At 45.1% G+C, this 25062-nt stretch overlaps 1 protein-coding gene across 1 annotated transcript in view; it reads left to right on the forward strand.

Moving 5' to 3' along the window:
- Window positions 1-25062, forward strand: part of LOC127623751 (otoferlin-like) — a 104753-nt gene that overhangs the window by 42817 nt on the left and 36874 nt on the right. Inside the window, exons 6-14 of the mRNA XM_052098234.1 lie at window positions 12453-12526; window positions 13694-13820; window positions 14290-14344; window positions 21855-21986; window positions 22258-22320; window positions 22457-22541; window positions 22709-22868; window positions 23498-23684; window positions 24146-24332. Of these exons, the coding sequence (XP_051954194.1) occupies window positions 12453-12526; window positions 13694-13820; window positions 14290-14344; window positions 21855-21986; window positions 22258-22320; window positions 22457-22541; window positions 22709-22868; window positions 23498-23684; window positions 24146-24332 (1070 nt within the window). The remainder of the gene's footprint in view (window positions 1-12452; window positions 12527-13693; window positions 13821-14289; window positions 14345-21854; window positions 21987-22257; window positions 22321-22456; window positions 22542-22708; window positions 22869-23497; window positions 23685-24145; window positions 24333-25062) is intronic.

The following is a 25062-nucleotide window of genomic DNA, read 5'->3' on the forward strand; positions in this document are numbered from 1 at the left end:
ATTCTTTTCGATATACGGTGCATTTCAGCTGCTTTCTCCATCTCTGCACGATTGATGCAGAGCACGCCCCTGGGTGCTTCAACAGCTTAAAGAGTATATATTCTTGCAGAAAAGATTATATATCCTTCTAAAAGTGTGCCCACTCATGGAGAGCATCTTTTTAAAGATGCCTTTCCGCCTGTGTGTAGTTCCTGGATGCGGTCGCTATCTCTCCGCCTCTGACAGCCACGAGCGCTGTGTCTGGGCCAGCGTTCGTGGATGGTTCATGTTCTCACTGCAAATACATGTCCATGGCAACGTTGTGGATGTGAATTTCCTTCTTGCCTTCTAGCTACGGGTACGAGGCCGGGTTGGTTAGCGCTGGTGGCGATTTGGGGACCCCAATGGGAGTGCTACCACCGGGTAATCCCCACGGACCTCCCATTCCCCAGTACTCTCGTTGATTGGTTCCTGGGTTTGGAGCGCCGTGCCCTGCACTGGTCCCATTCTTCCTGGAGGTGCACTAAGAACTCACATAGTCGTGGTGGGCACCTTCTGGGTTCACCCATCTCCTAGATCAGCCAATCGGCAACACCATTGAGGACTTTGCCCAGCAGTTCTCCGCGGTGAAGCAGCAGATGGAGGCCATTCAACACATCCGGCCCCAGTGCGGTTCAAGGTCTGCTCGCTGCCGAGGGTGTCCCCCTGAGGCCTTAAGTCAGGCGGCTCCTTCTGCAGCGGCGTTCTCGCCCCTCACTGAGGTGAAGCGGATGCCGCTGCAGAAGGATGCGATAGAGCTGGTCCCTCCAGCTGAGATGAAGAAGGGGTTCTACAGCCCCTACTTCATCGTGCCCAAAGAAACGTTGCAGCCAATCTTGGACCTACGAGTGCTGAACTTTACAAAAGTCACAGAGGCAGCCCTTGCGCTGCTAAGGGAAGTGGGCATCTGTATCCTCAATTATCTCAACGATTGGCTGATTCTAGTCCACACTCGAGACCTGTTGTGTGTGTACAGGGACCTGGTGCTCAGGCACCTCAGCAGGTCTTCCCAGCTCAGAGCATCTCTTTTCACAGGATTGAGTTAGACTCGGTCTCCCTGATGGCACGCCTCTCGGACGAGTCCATGCAGTCTGTGCTGAGCTGCTTGAAGTCATTAAGGCAGATAACAGTGGTCCCAATGAAAAAGTTTCAGAGGCTCCTGGGGCATTTGGCGTCCTCGGCAGGGTTGATGCATATCACACCGCTACAGCACTGGCTTCAGACATGAGTTCCGAGATGGGCATGGTGACACGGCATGCGTTGCGTGGCCATCATGCCGATATGCAGCCGCACCTTCAGACCTTGCATTTCTGTGGGCAGGGGTCCCCTTACAGCAAGTGTCTAGGCATGTCGTTACGACAGACGCCTCCAAGTTAGGCTGGGGCGCCGTGTGAAACGGCATGCAGCCGCTGTCTCCTGGACAGGGCCGTGACTGCATTGGCATATCAACTGCCTCGACTTGCTTGCGGTATTGCTGGCCCTGCGGAGGCTTCGGCCATTGATCCAGGGCAAGCACGTGTTGGTCCGTACAGACAGCACGACAATGGTAGCATATATAAATAGCCAAAGTGTCGCATATCGCAACTCGCCTGCCATCTCCTCCTCTGGAGTCAGCAGCGACTAAAGTAGTTACGGGCCACTCACATCCTGGGTGACATCAACTGTACAGCGAAAGCACTGTCACGGCAGGTGACGCTCAGGGGAGAGTGGAGACTAAACCCCCTGGTGGTCCAGCTGAATTGGAGTCAATTCGGCAAATAACTGGTAGTCCTGTTTGCCTTCCGGGAATCCTCCCACTGCTCGCTCTGTTATTCTCTGACGGAGGCTCCCCTCGGCACAGATGCGCTGGCACACAGCTGGCCCCGGGGCTGCGCAAGTATGCGTTCCCTCCAGTGAGCCTGCTTGCACAAACCTTGTGCTAGGTCAGGGAGGATGGGGAACTGGTCATCCTCGTGGCACCGTACTGGCCCACCCAGACTTGGTTCTCGGAACTCACGCTCCTCACGACAGCCCGTCTGTGGTGAGTTCCCCTGAGGGAGGACCTCCTCTCTCAGGAATGGGGCACAATCTGGCACCTACGCCCAGACCTCTGGAATCTCCAGGTCTGGACCTTGGATGGGACACGGGAGATCTAAGACATGATTGTTTATTTTTTACATTAATGAAACAGAATTGTGCTTCCTATTCATAGCCTTTTCCACATCACCATAAATGAACATAAAATGTAAAAAGTTAAATGAAACTTTTCGTATTACTGTAAACCAAGAGCACTTTAGAGTATTAATGTATATGATGAACAATGTTTAACCTATTTATCTGTTTGAAGATTAAGAACCCAATTTATATTGGATTTTAGATCGACCCATGGAGGCAACAGTAATCAGTGCCAATTTCAATGTGTTTCAAGCAAACTGCATTATTCTGCAACTTTTAATTAGTTCTAATCATTCATTTAACACAGTAAAGAACAAAGGTCATGTTCCGTGTTGCAGACAGAAGTGTTGAAATGTCATTTGCTCAGTATTTGTGGCCAGTGAAACTTACCTCCATCACAAAGGTCTCTCATCCAATTCTGCTTCAGAATGATACATTCATTATTCATTAGGCTGTGCTTTGTGCTTCATTCTGCATTCCATTTATCTATGTTTGAATGTATTGTTATGCATTAAGCGCATGTCATGGATGAGGAATGGCCAGTGATATACACTGGAACTTTTCATTGATGTGAGTGTTTTACTCTTGTGTCCTTTTCTCATTGCAATTTTTGAAAACATAAATAATCTCATGTTTTTAAGGACAAACATACCAAAACATATGTGGTTGTGTGTCCAAGCACAAAATAATACTGTTTGTAAAGTTAGTGGAGTACTATGATGTGTTTATTTAGTTTTATTACAATAAGTACCTTCAGCAGAAGTGGGGAGGGCAAAATAATCATAATATATTTTCCTCTCAAACAAAGAAGACATTGGCAATGTGTTTTACCATCCACTAATCCATTTCAGTGTGTTTTAGGATATTCAAAAGAAAATGTTTCTCCAATATTCATGAAAATGTATCACTTAGAGACATTTGTTAGCAGCTTATTGATGAGTTAGAATAGAGTAGTTAAATTGTTGTCAGTGTTTATGTTATGCTTTTGTTCTAACTTGCTGTCTTGGAGTATTTTGTCACATTAGAGGATTTGAATATATTTAGGTTTGTTCATTATGTCTGAATGCATCAGGAAAATACACGAGATATATTTTACAGATCTCCCCTAGGTGTAATCTCATCTCCTGTCATATTCTATTGACAGTTGTTGTATTTATGCTCTTAATGTGCAGATCATACTTCTTAAGCAAGGTGCATAAAAGTAGTGTTCATAAATAACCGTTTTGAATTCAGTGGCTTTTTGCACATCTCAGTTTCTCATCTTCATTCATAAAATAAAAAATGTCACCTGATCTCACTCACACTTACTCATGTAATTGTCAAATGACAACCCTAACCTAATTTAAAATCCCTAACTTCAAAATAATTATTTTCACTATGGGATACACATGTATTGTTTATTTGCTTATTTATTTCTTCTGTATATTTAAGGGGTTGCACAGAATAGTCAACTACAACTAACATTGTTTACACTTCCAGCCTTAAGCCGCATACCATGTAATTTATAAAACTACATCTGTAGGAAATACAGCAGATGTGTAGCTAAAAATACAGGAAATACACAAATTGTGGACTCAAAAAGTGAGATCAGCACAACTTTGTGTCTTGGGACATCTGACCTGGTTGCTGTTCTGTTAAGAACGCGATTCGGAGAAGGTGTCACGGTCCTGGTTAATTCGGCGGTTTGTTCTGTTTGTTTTGTTTTTCTCTCAGGTGCTGCCAGATGTGTGATTGGCATTTCCATGGGAACACTGATTGTTTCCATGGAAATGCTGATCTTGCCACTAATTAGCATGCCGACAGCACCTGTTCTCCATTCATTCTCTGCCTGCTGTTGGGTCATGATATTTGCTAGATTGTTGTTGTGTGTAAAGTAACTCACCTTGCTCTCTGCCTCAGTTGGTGCTGTCTCTTGTATCTGTATTGGTTGCCTGTCTCTGCCCATGTGTCTGGAGTGCGGTTACCTTCAAGTTTGCTGCTGCGCTTGTCCTTCTGCTCATACATTCTTCAACGGAGGATTCCTCACGAATCTGCTTTCTATACTGCCACAATGCATACATGCCTAAGAACACATTCTTCAAGAAGGAATACTCATAGACATGCTCTCTACATGACCATGACGCACACACATCTACAAACAAACTCACCACCTTCCTGCAGCAGTCGGTGCTGGGTTCCTCATACTTCGCCAGCCCTGCTGTGTTCTAATTTATTGTCAATAAATCCTGTAAACTGTTCCTCTGCACTTGGGTCTCTTGCTTTCTGACAAAAGGTTTAGAAAAACCTTTCAAGTTGGAATATGATGAAATGATGAAATGTTTCCCAATTGTCACCTGCACGCTGGCAGGTTTAAGTGAAAGGAAAACAATTAAGTTTGTGAACAGCGTTCTCTTGTAAATAAATCAAGCTGCACTTCCGGTTGTATCATGTAATTTCTATCAGAAAGACTCAAGATTATTGTAATAATATGAACGAAAAGATAAATATAATTTGGCGTAAGCCCCATCCTATGGTTCAGTGCTCCGATGCTGCTTGAACCATTAGATCCTGCCGGAGGCAATGACGGCAGGGGAGCGAAGCTTACCCCAAAAGGAATTAGGACCTAATTTAACCTAAGCCCCAAAAAGAAAATACAAAACCAAATAATTAGACTCAGGACAACAACCAGGTCTTCAGAGGATGAGGGACATAGCTGAAAGAAAATAAATAAATAAATGAATGATGCAAACATAAGCCTGTAGGCATAACTACTATTGTGCCATACCCTAAAGAAATGTAAGAGCAATACCCCTGCAAAGATAAACAATGCTTTTCCATGTGAAGGGAATTTAAATGCTTTTATATACATGTCAAATGACAATCCTAACCTAATTTAAATTTCCTAACTTCAAAATAATTAATTTCACTATGGGATACACATGTATTGTTTATTTGCTTATTTATTTCTTGTGTATATTTAAGGGGTTGAACAGAATAGTCAACTACAACTCTCGTAGTCTACACTTCCAGCTTGAAGTTAACTAGCCGCTTACCATGTAATTAATAAAACAGCGTCTGTAGGCAATACAGCAGGTGTGTAGATACTATTGTGCCATACCCTAAAGAAAGGTTGTATAGATGAGAATTGTAGAGCCCCTCCGAATGGGTGAGCCTTGTTTGTACAATTTCTTTGCAGAAGGCTAAACAATGCTTGTGAATAAGCCTTTGCTTGGATTGGCCCTTGCAAAAGGCGGGCATGCTTGTGCAATGCCCCTGCAAAAGTACGAAACAACGTTTTGTGTTTGAGCCCTACAATAAGGGTGATTTTCTCTGTGCAATACCCTAGAAAAAGGACAAACAATGTTTGCGTTTGATCCCTATAATGATGGCGAGCATTATTTGTGCAATACCCCTGCAAAGATAAATAATGCTTTGCCATGTGAAGGGAATTGAAATGCTTTTATATAAACTGCATTTGCGGTGTCATACAGTAAGATGCTTAAAAGCACACCTGAGAGTTGCAGCACCTAGACCGCACATTTGTTCTGCTTAGAAGATGTATTGAGCCAACAGCAGAAAGCACACTATGGTTGTGGTGTCCTGGGACGTTTAGTTGCACAGCAGAACACAAGCTGCAGTTGCATTGTCTGGATGACACATTTGCGCAGTTTTTATCCAAATAAAGTCATATATAACTTATACCTCTGTAACGTATTCAATGGAAAGGAGGAGGCGAGAACCGGCTTGATAATATAAATTATAGTTTAATGGTAAACTTAAAACAAAGACACAAACACATATGACGGACATGTCTCTCTCCCGCACGGCCCTCTGCAGTCAGCCTTTAAACCTCACGGAGGCATAATTAGCCTAATACGGGACCGCGTGTGTTGGATCACGACCCGGCCCCGCCCTCCGCCCTGCCACATTCCTCCCTCGTTCTCTCAGGCTGGGGAGCCCCGGCCTGACGTACATCCCCCCCTCTTTCCCTGGGGGAGGGCGCGCCTTCCACGCTGACTGCCGGCAGGTCATCCCCATCTACCTGGATGAGGGAGGGGACAAGGGGAGGGAAACAGAAATGATTAAAATGGGAGGGTACTCCTGTAACAGTGTAGTACCCCACCAAAAAACTGTAAAATTTAAAAGAGGATAAAGGCCAACGCAAGAGCGACAGTGAGAGAGAGAGAGGAGAGAGAGATGAAAAAAATAAAAATAAAAAAAAATAAAAAGAAAACTTACTCGCCAGTTCTCCGATACGCCACAGCTTGTTCCTCGGCCACTCCTCCACCCTTTATCGGACGACAGCCGCGCCTCTCCGGGCGGATCTGAGGCAGTCCTCCAGCCCCTGGCGGACGGAACACCCCGCCGCGTTCTCGGGGACTAGAAGGGGTCTCCCCTGCCCCTGGCAGCGGTTCTCTCGCTCCAGGCGGTCGGCAGTGAGCCCCTCCCCGCTCGCGGTCGGCGGTCTTAAACCCCGCCGCGTTTCAGCAGCCGGTAGGTGACTCCTCCGCCCCTGGCAGCGGCCCTGACCGCTCCAGGCGGTCGGCTAGGAGCCCCTCCTCCCCTCGCGGTCGGCGGCCATCGTCCTCGTTCATGTGGCTGGACTCCTCGTCCCCCGGCAGATGGCCGCGGCTGCTCCATTGGGGTGGACGGTAGTGGCGAGAACTCTACTACGGCGTATCCCTCCTCCTTTCTGGGCTTCGGCACCAATGTAACGTATTCAATGGAAAGGAGGAGGCGAGAACCGGCTTGATAATATAAATTATAGTTTAATGGTAAACTTAAAACAAAGACACAAACACATATGACGGACATGTCCGCTAACGATCTCTCTCTCCCGCACGGCCCTCTGCAGTCAGCCTTTAAACCTCACGGAGGCATAATTAGCCTAATACGGGACCGGGTGTGTAGGATCACGGCCCCGCCCTCCGCCCTGCCACAACCTCCTACACACTACACGACTTTCAGTGATGTCGGATTGTGGAACCGTTCATATTACACAACCGTCTGTCTTGTCATGGAAGTCGTACAGTTTTCAAATTTCTCAAGGAATCGATGACAGGGGTGAACACGTTACAAAACATTTCACTATTGTCGAATCCCCGAGGACTCTGTGACTATTGACAAATTACGTTTCACAACAGAGTACACGCGAGAAGTCATACGAGATATGAAAACAAATGCATGATCATTTGTTATGCATTTCAGAATATGATCTGTATGTTTTTAATCGCCTAAAGGCATCAGATATTTTATTGGTTACAATATGAAAGAGTACCTCCTAATGAAAAATCTACCTATTTGCTTACCTGAATGTCCAAGAGAATTGCCGATATCTCTCCAACTCTTCTTTTTCGCCACCCGGTTGTGGTACAGTTCAGATGAAACATCAAACCGGCACTGGTGCGCTTGCCAATGTTCTACAATTTTTTCCTCCATTTCTTCGGTCCAATGAGACTTTCTTGATACTGCAGCCATGCTAGTTGATGTTCTGTTGCAGGTACATCAGGACTCCTTTCTTTCTCCTCTCGTTTCTTGCTATCTTATTGGCTGTAGGTAAACACTGCAGTTGTATTCAGTCAAAACACATTTCAAATTGCGTGATTTGGAATCGCAGACAGGTCCAGATATTTAGCATTCTAGATATCTTGCTGAGATTGGTGACACGTCGGCACTTCTCTCAGATCGCGTCTTTGATAATTCATACATTGCTTTCTTTGCTCATGGGAGCGAGCTCCGATTTGCCTATGATTTCAGGCTTTTGTCGGCGAGTCAATATTGGGCCTAAAATCATGTAGTGTAAACTCGGCATTACTTACCTGCTACTATATGTTACTGCCCTTACCACGAGCACATGTAGTGAACACATATGTTGATGAACTAATGAGGAGAGCCTGAGTGGGGAGCTTATGTTTTGACCAGCAGATGCAGAAATTAACTGTATCCAGAATTTTGAGTACATTTACATTTACATTTATGCATTTGGCTGACGCTTTTATCAAAAGCGACTTACAGTGCACTTATTACAGGGACAATCCCCCCAGAGCAACCTGGAGTTAAGTGCCTTGCTCAAGGACACAATGGTGGTGGCTGTGGGGATCGAACCAGCAACCTTCTGATTACTAGTTATGTGCTTTGGCCCACTACGCCACACCTACACCGGTAATGAAGCTTAGAATTCAAACGTTAGTGAAAAAAGCCCCATAGTGTAGAGAGGCCCCTTTGTTAAGAAACCTTAACTGTTCTATATGATAAAATAATTTATAGTTTCATTGACCCATGGCAATACAAATCTCTTCACTGAAATGATGACAGATGACTCATGAAACATGTGACATAGATAGATATGGAAATAATTACTAGATTTAATTTGATAATTTCTTGTATTTGAGCACAATCTGCATTGTGCTGTTAATGAAATACAGAAATGTAATGAGCAATTCCTGTTGCTAGGTGTCAGTGGACAGAAGCATCATCTTGATGGATGATCGGATCTTATGCTTTGAAGTTCTTGTGCGTAAGGACGTGCATGAATATTGGAACCTACTTCCCCAAAAGGATAATGCTCAGGCATGCAAACACTGTGGTAACATTTGAGAAATGTGCACCCATGCTTGTGTGCCCAAGTAGTGTGGCCTCCATGCTGTGAAACACACAATCACCTAACATATTTGTTGAGAACCGATTGCTCTAGTAAAATTAATATTGCCGCTTAAAGCAATATTGATGCATTATAAAGCTTTAGATGAACAAAGGATTGTGAACCTGAAACCCCATCTTCCACCAGCTATTTGCATTGACAATTGTTCCCCAAAAGAAGAATAGACTGATAACTTAAATGTGCGTGAGTGAAAACAAAATATGCGAACAATGAGTGGCACCTAACCGGCTCATAAAGCTGAGGCTGTATTGTGATTGGATGTGATGCCTGATGAATGAATCCTGAGATCTTCCTGCTAGAACTACGCTTACACTTACATTCTCGCGTGAACATGCCAACGTACTTACGTCACGCGAGAGGCTGAGGGAACCGAGTCCCATTGTGGACAGGCATCGGAGAGCGAAAACATTTGTAGTGAATAGGGCATCATATCGCTTTAGAAGACATTCATTTAACCACTGGAGTCATATGGATTGCTTTTACAATGACTGTCTAAGCTTTTTGGAGCTTTAAAGTGCTAACCAACATCCACTTGTATTGTATGGACCTAAAAATCTTCATTTGTGTTCAGCAAAACAAAGAAAGTCATACACATCTGGGATGGCATGAGAGTGAATAAATGATGATAGATTCTTTCTTTTTGGGTGAAATAACCCTTTAATCAAGAAAATAGTCATAAATTACCTGTTAGACATTAAAAAATAATTTCTGCTGCATGGTGAGTTTAGCAGCTCAGAGTGCAATCTTAGACTCTGGCTTTGTTCTCTGTGGCAATACTGTCAGTCAGAGTGATGGTTTCCTGAATGTTCTTTCTAAATTAAACAAGTTAGTGCTGAAACTCTGCCCTATTTAGTTCCTCTGGTCTGTTTATTACAAAGACCTAAATAACATTCCAGTTATTTGTGCTGTTTAAGGGAGAGTTCACCAAAACCAAAAACAGCATTTTAATTTTGGGGGGTTAACTATCCCTTTAATTAAGTCATAGTATTTGCTTGTTCTCCTTGGTTGCTGAAGTGAAGCATTTAATTAAACAGTGCTTGTTTCATCACGCTCTGAAAATCATCTAATTAGTGTAAAGTTACCTCATCATTTTGTTTAGATACAATATTGTCTCTTTTACTGGATTTTATCCAAATTAACTATATTTAATGTCCAAGTCGAAGTCCAAACGTCCGAACATGTTTTTTAAATATATTTTGGGTGAACTGTAACTTTAATTAAGTCATGGCCTCAAGATGAGCACTCTGGTAACACTTACCAATAAGGTTAGGGTTAGGTTAGTGTTAATGTATACATATACTTAAACATTTTTAACATTATGTTGTACTGTATATATTAACATTAGTAAATGTATTATGAACGAATAATAAATAGTGCATAGTATATTTATAATTTACTATTAACTAAGATTAATAATTGCTCTAAAATGTTTGAATATTGGTTTATAGTATGTATGAGTAATTAACACAGATGTTTCACAATTAGCATTATCATTTATATTTCATTTATTTATAAAACAACATGCATGTTTATAGCAGTGAGAGTGAGTGAGTGAGTGTGTGTGTGTGTGTGTGTGTGTGTGTGTGTTGTGCATGTTCTAGAGTATGTGTGTGTGTGGTCACCTACTCTCCTGTTACTTTATCACTCATAGCTGGTCATCATCTCAAGTTCTCTCTTTAGTGTGAACGTCCCACTTAGTTTGAGCAGTGTCTCAACTGACTCAACTTGAGCAGTGGGCTTGTGTGGTTTTATTGCTTAGATCTGGACTAGCCAATGGAAATGGGCATATAGAACACCAAACAGTACATAACTTTTTGCCCCGTGGGCTTTGAAGACACATTTCTCTGTTGGGCCAATTTTTCAGCGTGTGGTGAGTACCCTGTATGTTCATCAGCCTTTCGGCACTGTAAAAAGTGTTTTTTCTGGTAGAAATGTGCTTCATGTGGTAACATCTAAACCTACTGCTTTTAATCAAGCCAAAAATGTTCATTCGCATTGGGTTGGGCATATTTTTTAGAGGGATATTTTAGTCAGGGAAGGTTCAGACAAAAAAAACTGGAACTCCTGGATTTCAGATTTTTTTTACAAAATGCCTCAGTCAGTATTTACTTACGTTGTATGGAAAAACTGATGGTGACTGAGACTGTTCATACCCAACATTCTGCCTAAATACTTCATTTTGTGTTCCACTGAGAACATAATGTCATAACAGGTGTGAAACAACACAATAAGAAGAAATTGACTTTTGATGAATATGATGAAAATTTTGGGGTGACGAAACGTCCATCATTAGACTAAGGTGGAAAAAATAACTTAATTGCAAAAAAATAATCAGTCCTGACTCAAGAGGTAATTTCTTCTTATTTGGTTATGTAATTCATTCAAATAATGGAGAACTAAGTGCGCGCTTGACACATTTTCACTCTGTTTAAAATGCTCAAAGAAAATGAAAGACCAAAATGATCTGTATTTCTTTCATCTGGTCCTGAATAAGTATCTGTATCCATGGATCACAGCTAATTGGAGGATTGTACCCATCTTGTTGAATAATTAAGGACCCTCATTTGTCCAGCCAGCCTGTGACATCATCAAGCCTTTGTAGTTGAACTGATATCTAATCACCATAATATCAGTGCAGAGTTATTGGATACTATTGGAGCTATTGTGAGTGGGGTCCCACTGTTGAAACAAGCGTCTCGTCTGAATGATAAATATCACTGGACTTTTCCGTCATGGGAACACCAGTCTCGCTCCAGTAGTGATGATTTGATTGTTCTCCTGCGGCGTATAAACCATCTTCACAGTGTGTGCTGTCTATAAAACTTCTTTATGTGAATTAAAAATAAAAGATATGTTGAGAATATGGAAATGATTTGGATACTTGAAATCTGTTTTGATATCTATCCATTGATAATTTTTTTTAACAAATGTCTATTGAGATATGCTATGTATATGGAACCCGTATGAACATTATTATTATTATTATTTCTCCCCTTTACTCCCCAATTTGGTATGCCCAATTCCTAATGCGCTCCAAGTCCTTGTGGTGGTGTAGTGACTCACCTCAATCCAGACGGCAGAGGACGAATCTCAGTCTGACACCGTCAGACCGTGCATCGTATCACGTGGTTTGTTGAGCGTGTTACCGCAGAGGCATAGCACGTGTGGAGGCTTCACGCTATTCTCTGCGGCATCCACACACAACTCCCCACGCGTCCCTCCAAGAGCGAGAACCACATTATATCGACCACGAGGAGGTTACCCTATGTGACTCTACCCTGCCTAGCAACCGGGCCAATTTGGTTGCTTAGGAGACCTGGCTGGAGTCACTCAGCATGCCCTGGATTCGAACTCATGACTCAAGGGGTGGTAGTCAGTGTCTTTACTCGCTGAGCTACCCTTATGTACATTATTATTAATAGATTATGTCATTGAAAGATTAAGAAATTGTGGAATGTATCCAGACTGATCACTACTTGTTATGTCCATTCAAATGACCACATTTCTTAGTTCAGTCTTATATATTCAATAAATTATTCAGTTTGGCAGCCCCAGAGGTAGAGGTGAATGAACAATGAATCACAGTGCAAATGTTGTCACTACATTTCCCATTCATCTAAATGTATGTTTTATGTTGTAGAGCAGGAAAAGCAGTGTTTTCAGCCATGAAACGGGGCAAGGTGCGCAGCTCGAAAGAGGACCACAAAAAAGGAGGTGAATATTGCTGCTCATTAGAGAGCTGGGTTTGCAAAGCGGAGGAAGATATGTATTGATTGATTTATGGGGAAAACAGGAAAGCATACATAAATGTGCTGGAGCTCATTGAGCACAGGGTAGATTAGCGCTGCAATCTTTATTACTGGTAAAGCAAAATGATATTGTGTCAAACCTGAGCTCTTCTGCATTTATGATAATATTAGTGCTCAGAGCACACTAAGGCTCTTTTACAGTATTTACAGGACATTTTGTTTACTAATTAAGTACTTATTTATTAAAGTAATTTAATTATACTTTACATCAGTAGTTCTCAACTGGTTTTGCATCAGGACCCAAATTTCAATTGCATATTAAGTGTTCGACCCAACACAGTTCCAGAATTGTTTATCACAAAAAGTAAAAAAAGAAAAAAAGAAAAAAAGGCCTTAAAAACAAACATGATATTTATTAATTTGACCATGAACTGCTTAGCCCCGATAATATGTAAAAGTATAAACATGGCATATAAACTGATTAGGAATATAAATCGACCATTTTGTAAACATATAAACAGCAGCCAAAGTGTAATTTACCAGCCTAACAATTGATATTTTCATTTGTGTAGCGCTTCTTCTTCAAAGCAGCTTTACAGAAAATCATGCGTGTACAAAAATAAACTGTAATTTCTTAAAATCCTGAATGTGTGGTGCTTGTTCCTCTTGATCCATTATTTTATATCTATGTGTAATACAAGTAAAGGTTTAAAATAGTGACCTGAGTAGATGATGGTGTCCAATATTTAAACTAAAGGGTTTTGTACGAATTGCAAGAATAATGATTAAATGATTAAGTCCAACCCGAATTTACTGCAGATGTACACATAGATGCAGTGCACTTTGTTATGTGGCTGAGGAAGGCCTTAGTTGCCATTCATTTATTGTCTATGTAATCCATTTATTTTGCTATCCTAACTACGCACGATTAGCAGTACTGTATATGGCTAGTTTTGTAAATGTATTATTTGCAATCAGCATTGTTTTGTTCCTGCTACCTTAAAATCCAACAAAATAGACCTGCAACCCATTTTTACTACAGTTTGGTGTCCTTCTTGATTCTTAAGGGGAAAGTCAGTACTGTAGACTGAAGGTATCATGCATTTAAACTCAGCTGTAGTCTTGTGCACAGATGATTCAGCCATTTTGGATGCAGAAGATCTGGATCGAAAGGCGATGCGTCTGAGTGGTGGACTGGACCTTGATGCCATCTCACTGGCCTCTGTTACTGCAGTAACCACTAATGTTTCTAACAAAAGGTCAGATTTCTGATGTGTCCCTGGTGCATTTTAAGGCAATACACTTTTGCATGACCAAGTTTATCTGTTTTCGTCCTTTGAAAAGGTCACTGTGAAGAAAGCTTTTTTTATGTTCTTTTGTGGAGAGAGTTTTTCCCCTGCCAATATATATATATATATATATATATATATATATATATATATATATATATATATATATATATATATATATATTGTTTGTTTTTTTCTTAATCTGTTTCCTTCCTTTTCAAGAAAATTTTTTTTTGAAATAAATCTATACATTGCTAAAACAACATATATTCAAATAAATTCAAGATATTTTCTATGAAAACAAGTCTTATTATATTTTGCAAGTCAATTATCTTGTTTTCATGTAATAAAATCAATAAAATAACTGATAAAAAAGTTATTTGTTGTGTTCTGTTTAAATGTTTTCCATAGAGTTTGATCCTCCATTCATGTTTTTTAGATCAAAGCCTGAAATTAAGATGGAGCCCAGCTCTGGACGTCCAGTGGATTATCAGGTATGAAGAGAGGCAAATGGAGAAAAACAGAGATGATAGTGCTGAGCAAACTTCCATTGATGTTTGTGGAGTTATTTCATGCAGCCTCACACAGCTGAATAACTTTCCAGCTTTTGCACAGACAGTAACGACGTTGCCTTGAATTGCCATGCAGGCATGTTAACGTTTATCATTGAGTAGTGTTTTCTGATCAATGCCCTGAATATATTGTACAGAACTGACCCAAATAAGCAACTTAGCCCTTAAGCTTCAATGTTTCAGAATAGTCTTTGATGTTTACTATATAATTGTCTTTTGCATGGCTGTTGTTTTGAGCAGTTGAATAAAATTTCATTTCAGTGCTGGCACTGAGTAATTCTTGTACTATAAATGCAGAGAATCCATATTGCATATCTCTCCTGTGTGCTGTGTAAGTGTTTTATTTTGATTTTTTATTTTTCTTTATGTATCCCCTTTCATATTTGTGCTGGAGGCTCGAACCTCATTTTGCTTTCTCTTTCATTCACTAACTTTTGGGACCCATTTGCAGATTAAAATCACTGCAGCAATAACAACTATTATTGTCTGCTTTCTTCTGGAACCCAGTTTCTTTTATTTTGTGCAGAGAAGTATATTACGTTTAAAATGTTGCATGGACATTTTGCTTTGGAGTGTAATATAGACATCACCAACACATGAAAAATAAGAGTGAGCAGTTTGGTAGTTCATTTAAACTGTACAATAGTAAATCTGAATTAGATGCCACAGCTCATATAAGAGCTGTGCACACAAGCTAAATCAGAACACAATTACAATATTTTTTTTCCCTCTGTTGACCAAGTTTAGCTTTGGCATTTGTTCATATGCAGCCTTAGATTTTTTGACTTTTCAAAGATCAAATATAATAGATCATTTGTCATTTGATTTTCTTAAAGCAATTGTATCTAATTGGTCCTCAATGCTAATTAAGGCATAACACCTTTAGCTCATAGGGTAACACAACCTCATTAGTCTTAGCATCTAAGATTTAGTTTTTCTCAAATATATGTTCCCCTTCTGTCGCTCTCTCCACGTTGTGTCGGAGAAGCGACACTAGGGGTCTCTCTTGAGCGCCGATATCCACCTCTGATCTATGAAAAAAGGCCAATGAGAGTTGGCAGCCAGTATTTGCATGTCCCGCCCCCGGACATACGGGTATTTAAGCGGCGCAAATACGGGAGTTCATTCAGAAAATTTCTTCGGAGCCGATGGTCTGTCTGCAGTTTTGCTGCGAGTGGTGAGAGAACACCACTACGTTCTTGTTTCCTCTGACGATCTGCATGCTGTTGGATTTGACGGTGCACAACAGCGGCTTTCTCCTACTTTGCACGGTGTGCATTGTTGCCCCTGAGCGCTTCGACAGCACAGACACACACACATACTGTGTATTAAAGAGTTATTTCCCTTAAAAGAGTGAATTTCTCTAAAAGAGCAAAACACAGCGGCGTTGAACGTCCTTTTCAGGATGCGTCTTTTTCAAGATGCCCTTCCGCCCCTGTGTTGTTCCTGGATGCGGTAGAAGCCTCTCTGCTTCAGACGGCCACAGACGCTGTCTCGTGTGTTTGGGCCGCGATCACACCGAGGCAGCGTTTGTGGATGGTTCATGTTCTCACTGCGAGAACATGACCATGACCACGTTGCGGTCGCGGCTTGCTTTCAACAGAAAGCAAGCCACCCCAGCTGCACCCCGCATTGTTCCTTCTTCCCACGGGATTGAGGACGATGCGGTTGGCGCTGGGGCGATTTGAGGCGGCAGCGGGTGCAGTTTCGCTGGGTAGCCCCCGCGAACCTCCCGTTCCCGACACGCTCGCTGGTCCCCGTCCACGCTCGCGGCGATAGCGGCTCGCCTCACGGCCTGGCTGTCTATCCTCCCGAGCCCGAAGCAGATGAGCTCACCGCCGCATCGGAGAGTGTGATGTCTGATGCCGAGGACTCCCCTGGACTGCCGCCTTCGGGCCAGCAGGCCCAGGCTGAGGCCGATGCTCAGATGTCTGACATGCTTTCCCGGGCCGCCGTGAGCGTGGGGTTGGATTGGAACCCTCCATCCTCCCCACAGCCTTCACGGTTGGATGACTGGTTCCTGGGGACAGCGCGCCATTCGCGGCCATGCATCCCCCCGGTCCCGTTTTTCCCAGAGGTGCATGACGAGCTGACGTCTACGTGGAGAGCCCCGCTCTCCACTCGTCTAGGTGCCACCCGCTCCACTCTCACCACCCTCGACGGCGGAGAGCGCCATGGATACGGGGCAATTCCCCAGGTCGATAGGGCAGTTGCGTACCATCTATGCCCCGGTAGCCCTACCTCCTGGCGTGGCTGCCCCGTATTCCCATCCAAGCCCTGTAGGACAACATCCTCGCTCAACGCGAAGGCCTACAGTGCGGCTGGACGTGCTGCCTCCGCCCTGCATGCGATGGCCCTCCTGCAAGTCCACCAGGTCAAAGCACTCAGAAGCATGCACGGGGGTGGACCTGATCCTGATGTGCTGCAGGAACTGCGCTCAGCGACCGACCTCGCCCTGAGAGCGACGAAGGCCACAGCGCAGGCACTCGGACAGGCGATGGCCACCCTAGTGGTCCAGGAACGCCATCTCTGGCTCAATCTGGTCGAGATGCGTGAGGCTGACAAGAACCGCTTCCTGGACGCACCTGTCTCCCAGATTGGCCTTTTCGGCGACACTGTCGAGGACTTCGCCCAACAGTTCTCCGCGGTGAAGAAGCAGACGGAGGCCATCTCTCACATCATGCCCCGCCGCACACCTGCCGCTACGGGCCCTGCCCCATCTGCTCGCCGAGGGCATCTCCCTATGCCGAGGAAACCAGCTCCTGCTCCGCCCCAACCCGGGCCCAGCTCTCAGCCCCAGCGTCGAGCACCCCGCAGGCGGCGTATGCCCCCTGTCTCACGAACCCCCTCTAGGACCCGGAAGGCTCCCAAGCGTTCCTGAGACAGCCGACCCAGAGCCGAAGACGTTAGCTCCGGAGGTGGTAAGACCGCTCCGTCCCCCGGTGGAGGGCCGGGTGGAGAATCCTTGGTTTTTTCATTTGCCACACCCCCTGACGGGGGCTGTGGTACCCACATAAAAGAGCTATTTCCTTTGCCTCTGGGTCACCTGGCCCGCAAATGCCATTCTCACGGCAATGTGCTTGCAGATTACGACAGTCCCGGTACACCGGACGCGGCGATCCCACCTTCCGCCTGCCCACGACTGTCCCCCGGCTGGCCGGTTCAGACGAGTCCAGAGGACGCCGACGTCGGACCTCCTCCTCAGTCACGAACCCGCCCCCTGCCGGGCGCGCGGAGCAAGGTAAGTGCTTTGAGTCTATTCTCAGCACCTCAGCCTCAGGCCGCAACGAAGCCGCCCGACGCTGCATTACCTGTTCCGCCCCGCTGCGAGGCCCTGCCGGGTACGTCCAAAATACTCGTCCTTTTGGTGCCTCTAGTGCAGAGCTGGGAAGCGTGGCTTTCGCTTCCCAACGCATCACGCTGGCTGCACCGGACCATTCGACTCGGTTATGCAATTCAGTTTGCCCGGCTCCCGCCCCCCTTCAGGGGCATCCGCTTTTCCGCAGTACACGGCGAGCATGCCTGTTCCCTGCGCACGGAAATCGCAACCCTCTTAGCCAAGGGCGCGGTAGAGCCCGTCCCTCCAACCGAAATGAGGAAGGGTTTCTACAGCCCTTACTTCATTGTACCCAAGAAAGGCGGTGGCTTACGACCAATCCTGGACCTGCGAGTTTTCAATCGGGCCTTGTTAAAACTCCTGTTCAAAATGCTCACGCAGAGAAATATTCTGGCTGGCGTTCAGCATCTAGATTGGTTCGCAGCGGTAGACCTGAGGGACGCGTACTTCCACGTCTCAATTCTGCCACGACACCGACCCTTCTTACGGTTCGCGTTCGACGGCCAGGCGTTTCTGTACAAAGTCCTCCCCTTCGGCCTGTCTCTGTCCCCTCGCGTCTTCACGAAGGTCGCAGAGGCGGCCCTTGCCCCGCTACGAGTAGCCGGCATCCGCATTCTCAACTACCTCGACGACTGGCTCATCCTAGCACACACTTGAGAGTTACTATGCACACACAGAGACCAGGTGCTCTGGCACCTCAGCCGCTTGGGGCTTCAGGTCACCTGGGAAAAGAGCAAGCTCACTCCGGTTCAGAGCATCTCTTTTCTCGGGTTGGAGTTAGACTCAGTCTCAATGACAGCACATCTCACGAGCGAGCGTGCTCAGTCGGTTGCTGGACTGCCTCACTTCCTTCAAGCCAGGCACAGTGGTCCCTCTAAAACTTTTCCAGAGGCTCCTGGGGCATATGGCATCCTCCGCGGCGGTCGCGCCGCTGGGGTTGATGCATATGAGACCACTCCAGCACTGGCTCCAGAGTCGAGTCCTGAGACAAGCATGGCACCACGGCACGCATCGGGTAAGGATCACCCCCGCCTGCCTCAAAACACTCCGACCCTGGACAGACCTCTGCTTTTTACGGGCAGGAGTGCCCCTGCAGCAGGTGTCCCAACGCGTTCTGGTCACAACCGACGCCTCCCGGTCCGGGTGGGGTGCCGTGTGCAGCGGGCACACAGCAGCGGGCCGTTGGAAAGGGGCCCCCGCTGCGTTGGCACATCAACTGCCTGGAGTTGCTGACCATCCTTCTTGCCCTCAGGAAGTTCCTCCCGTTAGTTCGGGACAAACACGTCCTGGTGAGATCGGACAGCACCACGGTGGTGGCGTACATAAATCGCCAAGGCGGCGTACGCTCCCACCACATGTCACAACTCGCCCGCCGTCTCCTCCTATGGAGCCAGCAGTGACTCAAGTCAGCTGCGTGCCACTCACATCCCGGCAAGCTCAACGTCGTAGCAGACGCGCTATCACAACAACGCCTGCCCGGCGGGAGTGGAGGCTTCACCCCAGTCGGTCCAGCTGATTTGGGAATGGTTTGGCAAGGCCCAGGTAGACCTGTTCAGCCTCCCAGGAAACCTCCCACTGCCCGCTCTGGTATGCCCTAACAGAGGCTCCCCTCGGGACTGACGCAGCTGGCACACAGCTGGCCCTCGGGGCTGCGCAAGTACGCATTTCCCCAGTGAGCCTTCTTGCACCGGTGCTGTGCAAGGTCAGGGAGGACGAGGAGCAAGTCACGCTAGTGGCCCCTACTGGCCCACTCGGACTTGGTTCTCGGAACTCAGGCTTCCGCGACAGCTCCTCCCTGGCGAATTCCCCTGAGAAAGGACCTCCTCTCTCAGGGACGGGGCACGCTCTGGCACCCGCGCCCAAACCTCTGGAACCTCCACGTCTGGTCCCTGGACGGGATGCGGAAGAGCTAGCCGGCTTACCGGCGACCGTTGTGAATACAATCAACCAAGCCAGAGCCCCCTCTACCAGGCACCTTTACGCCCTAAAGTGGCGTTTGTTCGCAGATTGGTGTTCTTCCGAACTGAAGACCCGCAGAGATGCGTGATCGGGTCAGTGCTCCTGTTCCTACAGGAGAGGCTGGACAGGAGGCTGTCCCCGTCCACCCTCAAGGTGTATGTTGCGCCATTGCCGCCCACCACGATCCTGTAGACGGCAAGTCTTTGGGTAAGCACGACCTGATCCTCAGGTTCCCGAGGCGCCGGAGGTTGAATCCCTCCCGGCCAGGCCTAGTTCCCTCCTGGGATCTCTCGGTAGTCTTGGCAGGACTCCAGAGACCTCCCTTCGAGCCGCTTGAATCAATTGGACTCAGGGCCCTCTCTCTTAAGATGGCCCTGCTGATCGCACTCGCCTCTATCAAGAGGGTCGGGGACCTGCAAGCGTTCTCTGTCAGCAACACTTGCCTGGAGTTCGGTCCGGCAGATACGTCTGTGATCCTAAGACCGCTGACCGGGCTATGTGCCCAAGGTTCCTACCACACCCTTCCGAGATCAGGTAGTGAACCTGCAAGCTGCCCCGGGAGGAGGCAGACCCAGCCCTTTCGTGCTGTGTCCAGTGCGCACCCTGCGCATTTACCTGGACTGCACACAGAGCACCAGACGCTCTGAGCAGCTCTTTGTCTGCTTTGGGGGACAGCAGAAAGGGAATGCCGTCTCCAAACAGAGGCTCGCCCACTGGGTTGTCGATGCCATCACATTGGCTTATCACACCCAGGCCGTGCCCCTACCCTTGCGGGTCCGAGCTCACTCAACAAGGGGTGTTGCGTCCTCGTGGGCACTGGCCAAGGGCACCTCCCTAGCAGACATCTGTAGAGCCGCGGGTTGGGCAACACCCAACACCTTCGCGAGGTTTTACAAGCTCTGCGTTGAGTCGGTTGCGTCTCGTGTTTTCTCAGGTCCGAGCCCGTAGAACTCGGTAACACGTAGACCGACTGGCCGGGTGGATCGCTTGCGCTCAGCGCCCTTTCCTGACGTCAAGGTAAAGTAGTGCGCCTTCTTCCCAGGGCTCCCACTCCGAAGTTGGGACCCTGGTCGATTCCTCCCCAGCCCTCCGGGTCCGCGGTTCAGCGGAGGAACTCGCCGACCCAAGCCACTGCGGGTACCCTGATGGCCACCCCGTACTGGTATAGGGGCTCCACAAGTAAAATAAGAAGGCCTCCGGTTCGGACTCCCCCTCTGTGTAATTCCACGGTTCTGTCCCCTTACGAGCGGACCCCCGTGTCTCCCTTAGGCAGTTACAGCTGCCCGGTCGCCGTGCTGTAGCAACTCCCCTTTCGAGGCTGGATCTACCACCGCACCATACTTTCCACACGAGCCCTAAGACGGCCGTGTGACGTGTCTACCACTTTTCCTCCCCAAGAAAAAGGGCAGGTGTAGTCTCCGCAGGGTCTGGGTAAGACCCCCTTCCCTATATGCGTGTAAGGGCCCCGGCCGTGATTGCTCTATGCGAGAAACATAGAGAGAAAAGAGGCCCAGCCAGGCTGGCCCGTTCCCATGTTGGCAAACATCGCCTTGTTCCCCTCCCAGGGTAACTAGAAGGATCCCGATGTTCTTATGGGGCATTGGGGCATTACGTGCAGCCAGGTACAGACGATGCGCGGCACTGGATGAAATCCCTGCCCGCCTCTGTATCGGCGGTTCACGTACACGGTTCAGCGCATGGCAAGATTGGAATGGGTCCCCTAGTGTCGCTTCTCCGACACAACGTGGAGAGAGCGACAGAAGGGGAACGTTTGGTTACGTATGTAACCTCCGTTTCCCGATGGAGGGAACGACACGTTGTGTCTTTCCTCCGCCATGTCGCTGAACCGAGCCACTGTTGTGGCCAGACCATTTCCGGCTCCTCAGAAAAATCCTGAATGAACTCCCGTATTTGCGCCGCTTAAATACCCGTATGTCCGGGGGCGGGACATGCAAATACTGGCTGCCAACTCTCATTGGCCTTTTTTCATAGATCAGAGGTGGATATCGGCGCTCAAGAGAGACACCTAGTGTCGCTTCTCCGACACAACGTGTCGTTCCCTCCCTCGGGGAACGGAGGTTACATACGTAACCAAACGATTTTATGGATAATGTCCCAATTCAAAATGTCTTGCAGATCAGTGTTACAGTTATTGAGGCTCGTCAGCTGATTGGTTTGAATATGGATCCTGTGGTGTGTGTGGAAATCGGAGAGGAGAAGAAGTACACATCCATGAAAGAGTCCACAAACTGTCCATACTACAATGAGGTTATGTTCACCTCCTCAATTGCTGAAATACGATTTTCACTTGGCTGTCTAAAAGGCTGCTTGGTAGCTTCTTATAGAGGGTCTGATGAACATCATATTAGACTAGCAAGAATAATCTAATTTTACATTCTAGTTGCTAATATCAAGACCTAAAACATTAAGACAATACTGTAGTCCTACAGCATTGTTAAATAAACTGTATATTATTATGCAGACCAAGTCTTTGTTCAAATAATATTGCATTTAAATATTTTTCTCTCTTTTCCAACAGTACTTTGTCTTTGACTTCCATGTGCCTCCAGATGTCATGTTTGATAAAATCTTGAAAATCTCAGTGAGTAGATTACACACTCTTTCATCATATGATTGTGGCTAGCATAAGAAATGTAAATGAAAACCCATTGGAAATATACTGTAGGCTATAGGATGAATTAATTTTAATTCTGTTCTTCTTTCATGCATAATTCAAGGTAATACATTCTAAAAACCTTCTACGAAGTGGCACCCTGGTGGGCACCTTCAAACTAGATGTGGGAACTGTTTACTCACAACCTGGTCAGTAACCATGGAAATGATAACTAGCCATTTTGTTTTGCAAATTACATTTTTCTTCTTTTTTTTTTTTTAGATGTCCTGTCTGCAGTCAGTTAGAATAAAGTTGCACTCATTATACTGAAAATTTCAGAATTGGTTGTCTATTAATTGATGCATGTCTCTACCAGAACATCAATTCCATCACAAGTGGGCAATGCTATCTGACCCTGATGACATCACTGCTGGGTGCAAAGGTTATGTTAAGTGTGACATTGCAGTGGTAGGAAAAGGAGACAACATCAAGACTCGCCACAAGGCCAGTGAGACAGACGAAGATGACATAGAGGGGTTAGAAACACAGATCTCTTCTTTGATGAATGATAATAGTCCCTGTACTTTTACATTAAATAATATTTTTATGTTAGATATTTTAGAGTATTTTTTATATAAAAAAAAATTTATACAAAGTACACCCTGCTGAAAAGACCAGCTTAGCTGGTCACCAACTTATAATGTGATTTAGATGCTGGTTACTAGCAGTGGGATACTGGTGTGCCTTTTAGTTTAACCAGCAAGATATCCCTGGTCAACCAGTTTTTCCAGAAGGCTCCTGATGGTTGATCAGTTTCACAGCTATATTTTGCTAGTCCACTGGTAAAATCAGCATCAAACCCACACTTAACCATATTAATCCAGAATGGACGAACATGGACATTCATGCTGGTGTTTTCACCAGGGCATTAAAGGAAATTCAAACTGCATTCTACACCATATATAGTGACATTAAATAATCTACAAGTCATGCAGTAAACAATGCATTAGAACTAAATGCTTGTTAAGGACAAATTTAGCTTAATCAGTGTTTTTAGAACAGTATGCTTTAATTTCCATTCTACTTTTTATTTTTTTATTTAGGGCATTTATTTATTTATGTGCGCATCATGTTGGCTTTTTCATGTCTGTTGGGTGTATTACAGGAATCTTTTATTGCCAGAGGGTGTTCCGTCAGAGAGACAGTGGGCTCGGTTCTATGTTAAGATTTATAGAGCTGAGGGGCTTCCTAAAATGAACACCAGCATCATGGCAAACGTGAAGAAAGCTTTTATTGGTGAAAACAGAGACCTTGTGGATCCTTATGTCCTGGTACAGTTTGCAGGGCAAAAGGTAAGAAACACTATATAACACACTCATTAAAGAGATCAATATTTTGTTCACGTTTTATATTGTATAATGCAAGGAGGTCTAAAACACCTGGTGAAAGCTATCAGGTAACATTCTCAATGGCAGGAAGTATGCAACCAGTATGCTAGAATCTTTGTTCATGGGCACTCTGAAATTTTTTTTTTATGTGACTAATCACTCTGGATCCATCAGAAAATGATGTCCTGAGAATGCTGATTGGCTGTTGACACTACAAGAACATGCAGAGTCTCAAGCTCAGTGTTGCTCTGTTAAAAGCCATCTAAATATTTATAAGAATATTATATTTATATTATTTATAATAATTTAAATATAACAAGCCAAACTCTTAAGACAATGAGATGACATTAAATCAATATTTCAGTTAGTTTGATTTTCTTGTTTTAACTGAAAATAAAAACATTTCTGTCTTCTTGTGTATGCAGGGGAAAACCTCAGTTCAGAAGAGCAGCTATGAGCCAATCTGGAATGAGCAAGTAGTGTTCACAGAGATGTTCCCACCTTTGTGTAGGCGATTGAAAGTTCAGATCCGTGATTCAGACAAGGTGAATGATGTTGCCATAGGAACCCATTTTATCGATCTACGCAAGATCGCGAATGATGGAGAAAAAGGTACCAACCATCTGTTCAAACACAATGTTAACGGTTTAATTAATGTAGAATATGTGCATCCATTAAACAGTGAGTGGAAATCATAAATAGGGATGTGCACGGTTACTACTTTTAACATTCGGTTAACCACAAGGTTATCATGAATGGTTCATTGGTTTTTTGTCAGGATGCGCAAATAAAGAATGTTTATTGCAATGAAATGCCCTCAAACACTACTCAAAATAGCAGCAAATAAAGTGCACAGTAAGCTGTGAGCCAAAATAGTAAAATACAGAGATCTTCAAATAATAAAATCTCACATTAAATAAAAAAAATATAGTTGCTAGTAAATTTCCGCGAGGCAGCAAACGCAATTATTGTCATGTGCGTGGAACTGCTGCAATTAAATAGCCTCTTCGGTATGCATTGATTTTGAAATGGTTTAAAATCAAATGCCATTGAACTTGTCTAAATATTGTACATAAATATGCACATTTGAGCAAAAGAAAAAACACTCTCTTAACGTTTATCAAGCACTTAAATTTTCCTTGGTGAAAAACAACCTGTAATCTTGTGTGTGTATGTATATATATATATATATACTGTATATACAGTCACATGTACTCTGCAACCTGAACTTCTTTAGAAAGCAGCACTGTCCGACGAATGACTCAATGCAGGTGTTTCATGATATGTTTATAAAAAACCTATTGAACTTTTGAACTTTACTTGGTGTCTAAAAATTTTGTGT

This window comes from Xyrauchen texanus, chromosome 30 (genome assembly GCF_025860055.1).
Source record: "Xyrauchen texanus isolate HMW12.3.18 chromosome 30, RBS_HiC_50CHRs, whole genome shotgun sequence".
Lineage (NCBI taxonomy): Eukaryota > Metazoa > Chordata > Actinopteri > Cypriniformes > Catostomidae > Xyrauchen > Xyrauchen texanus.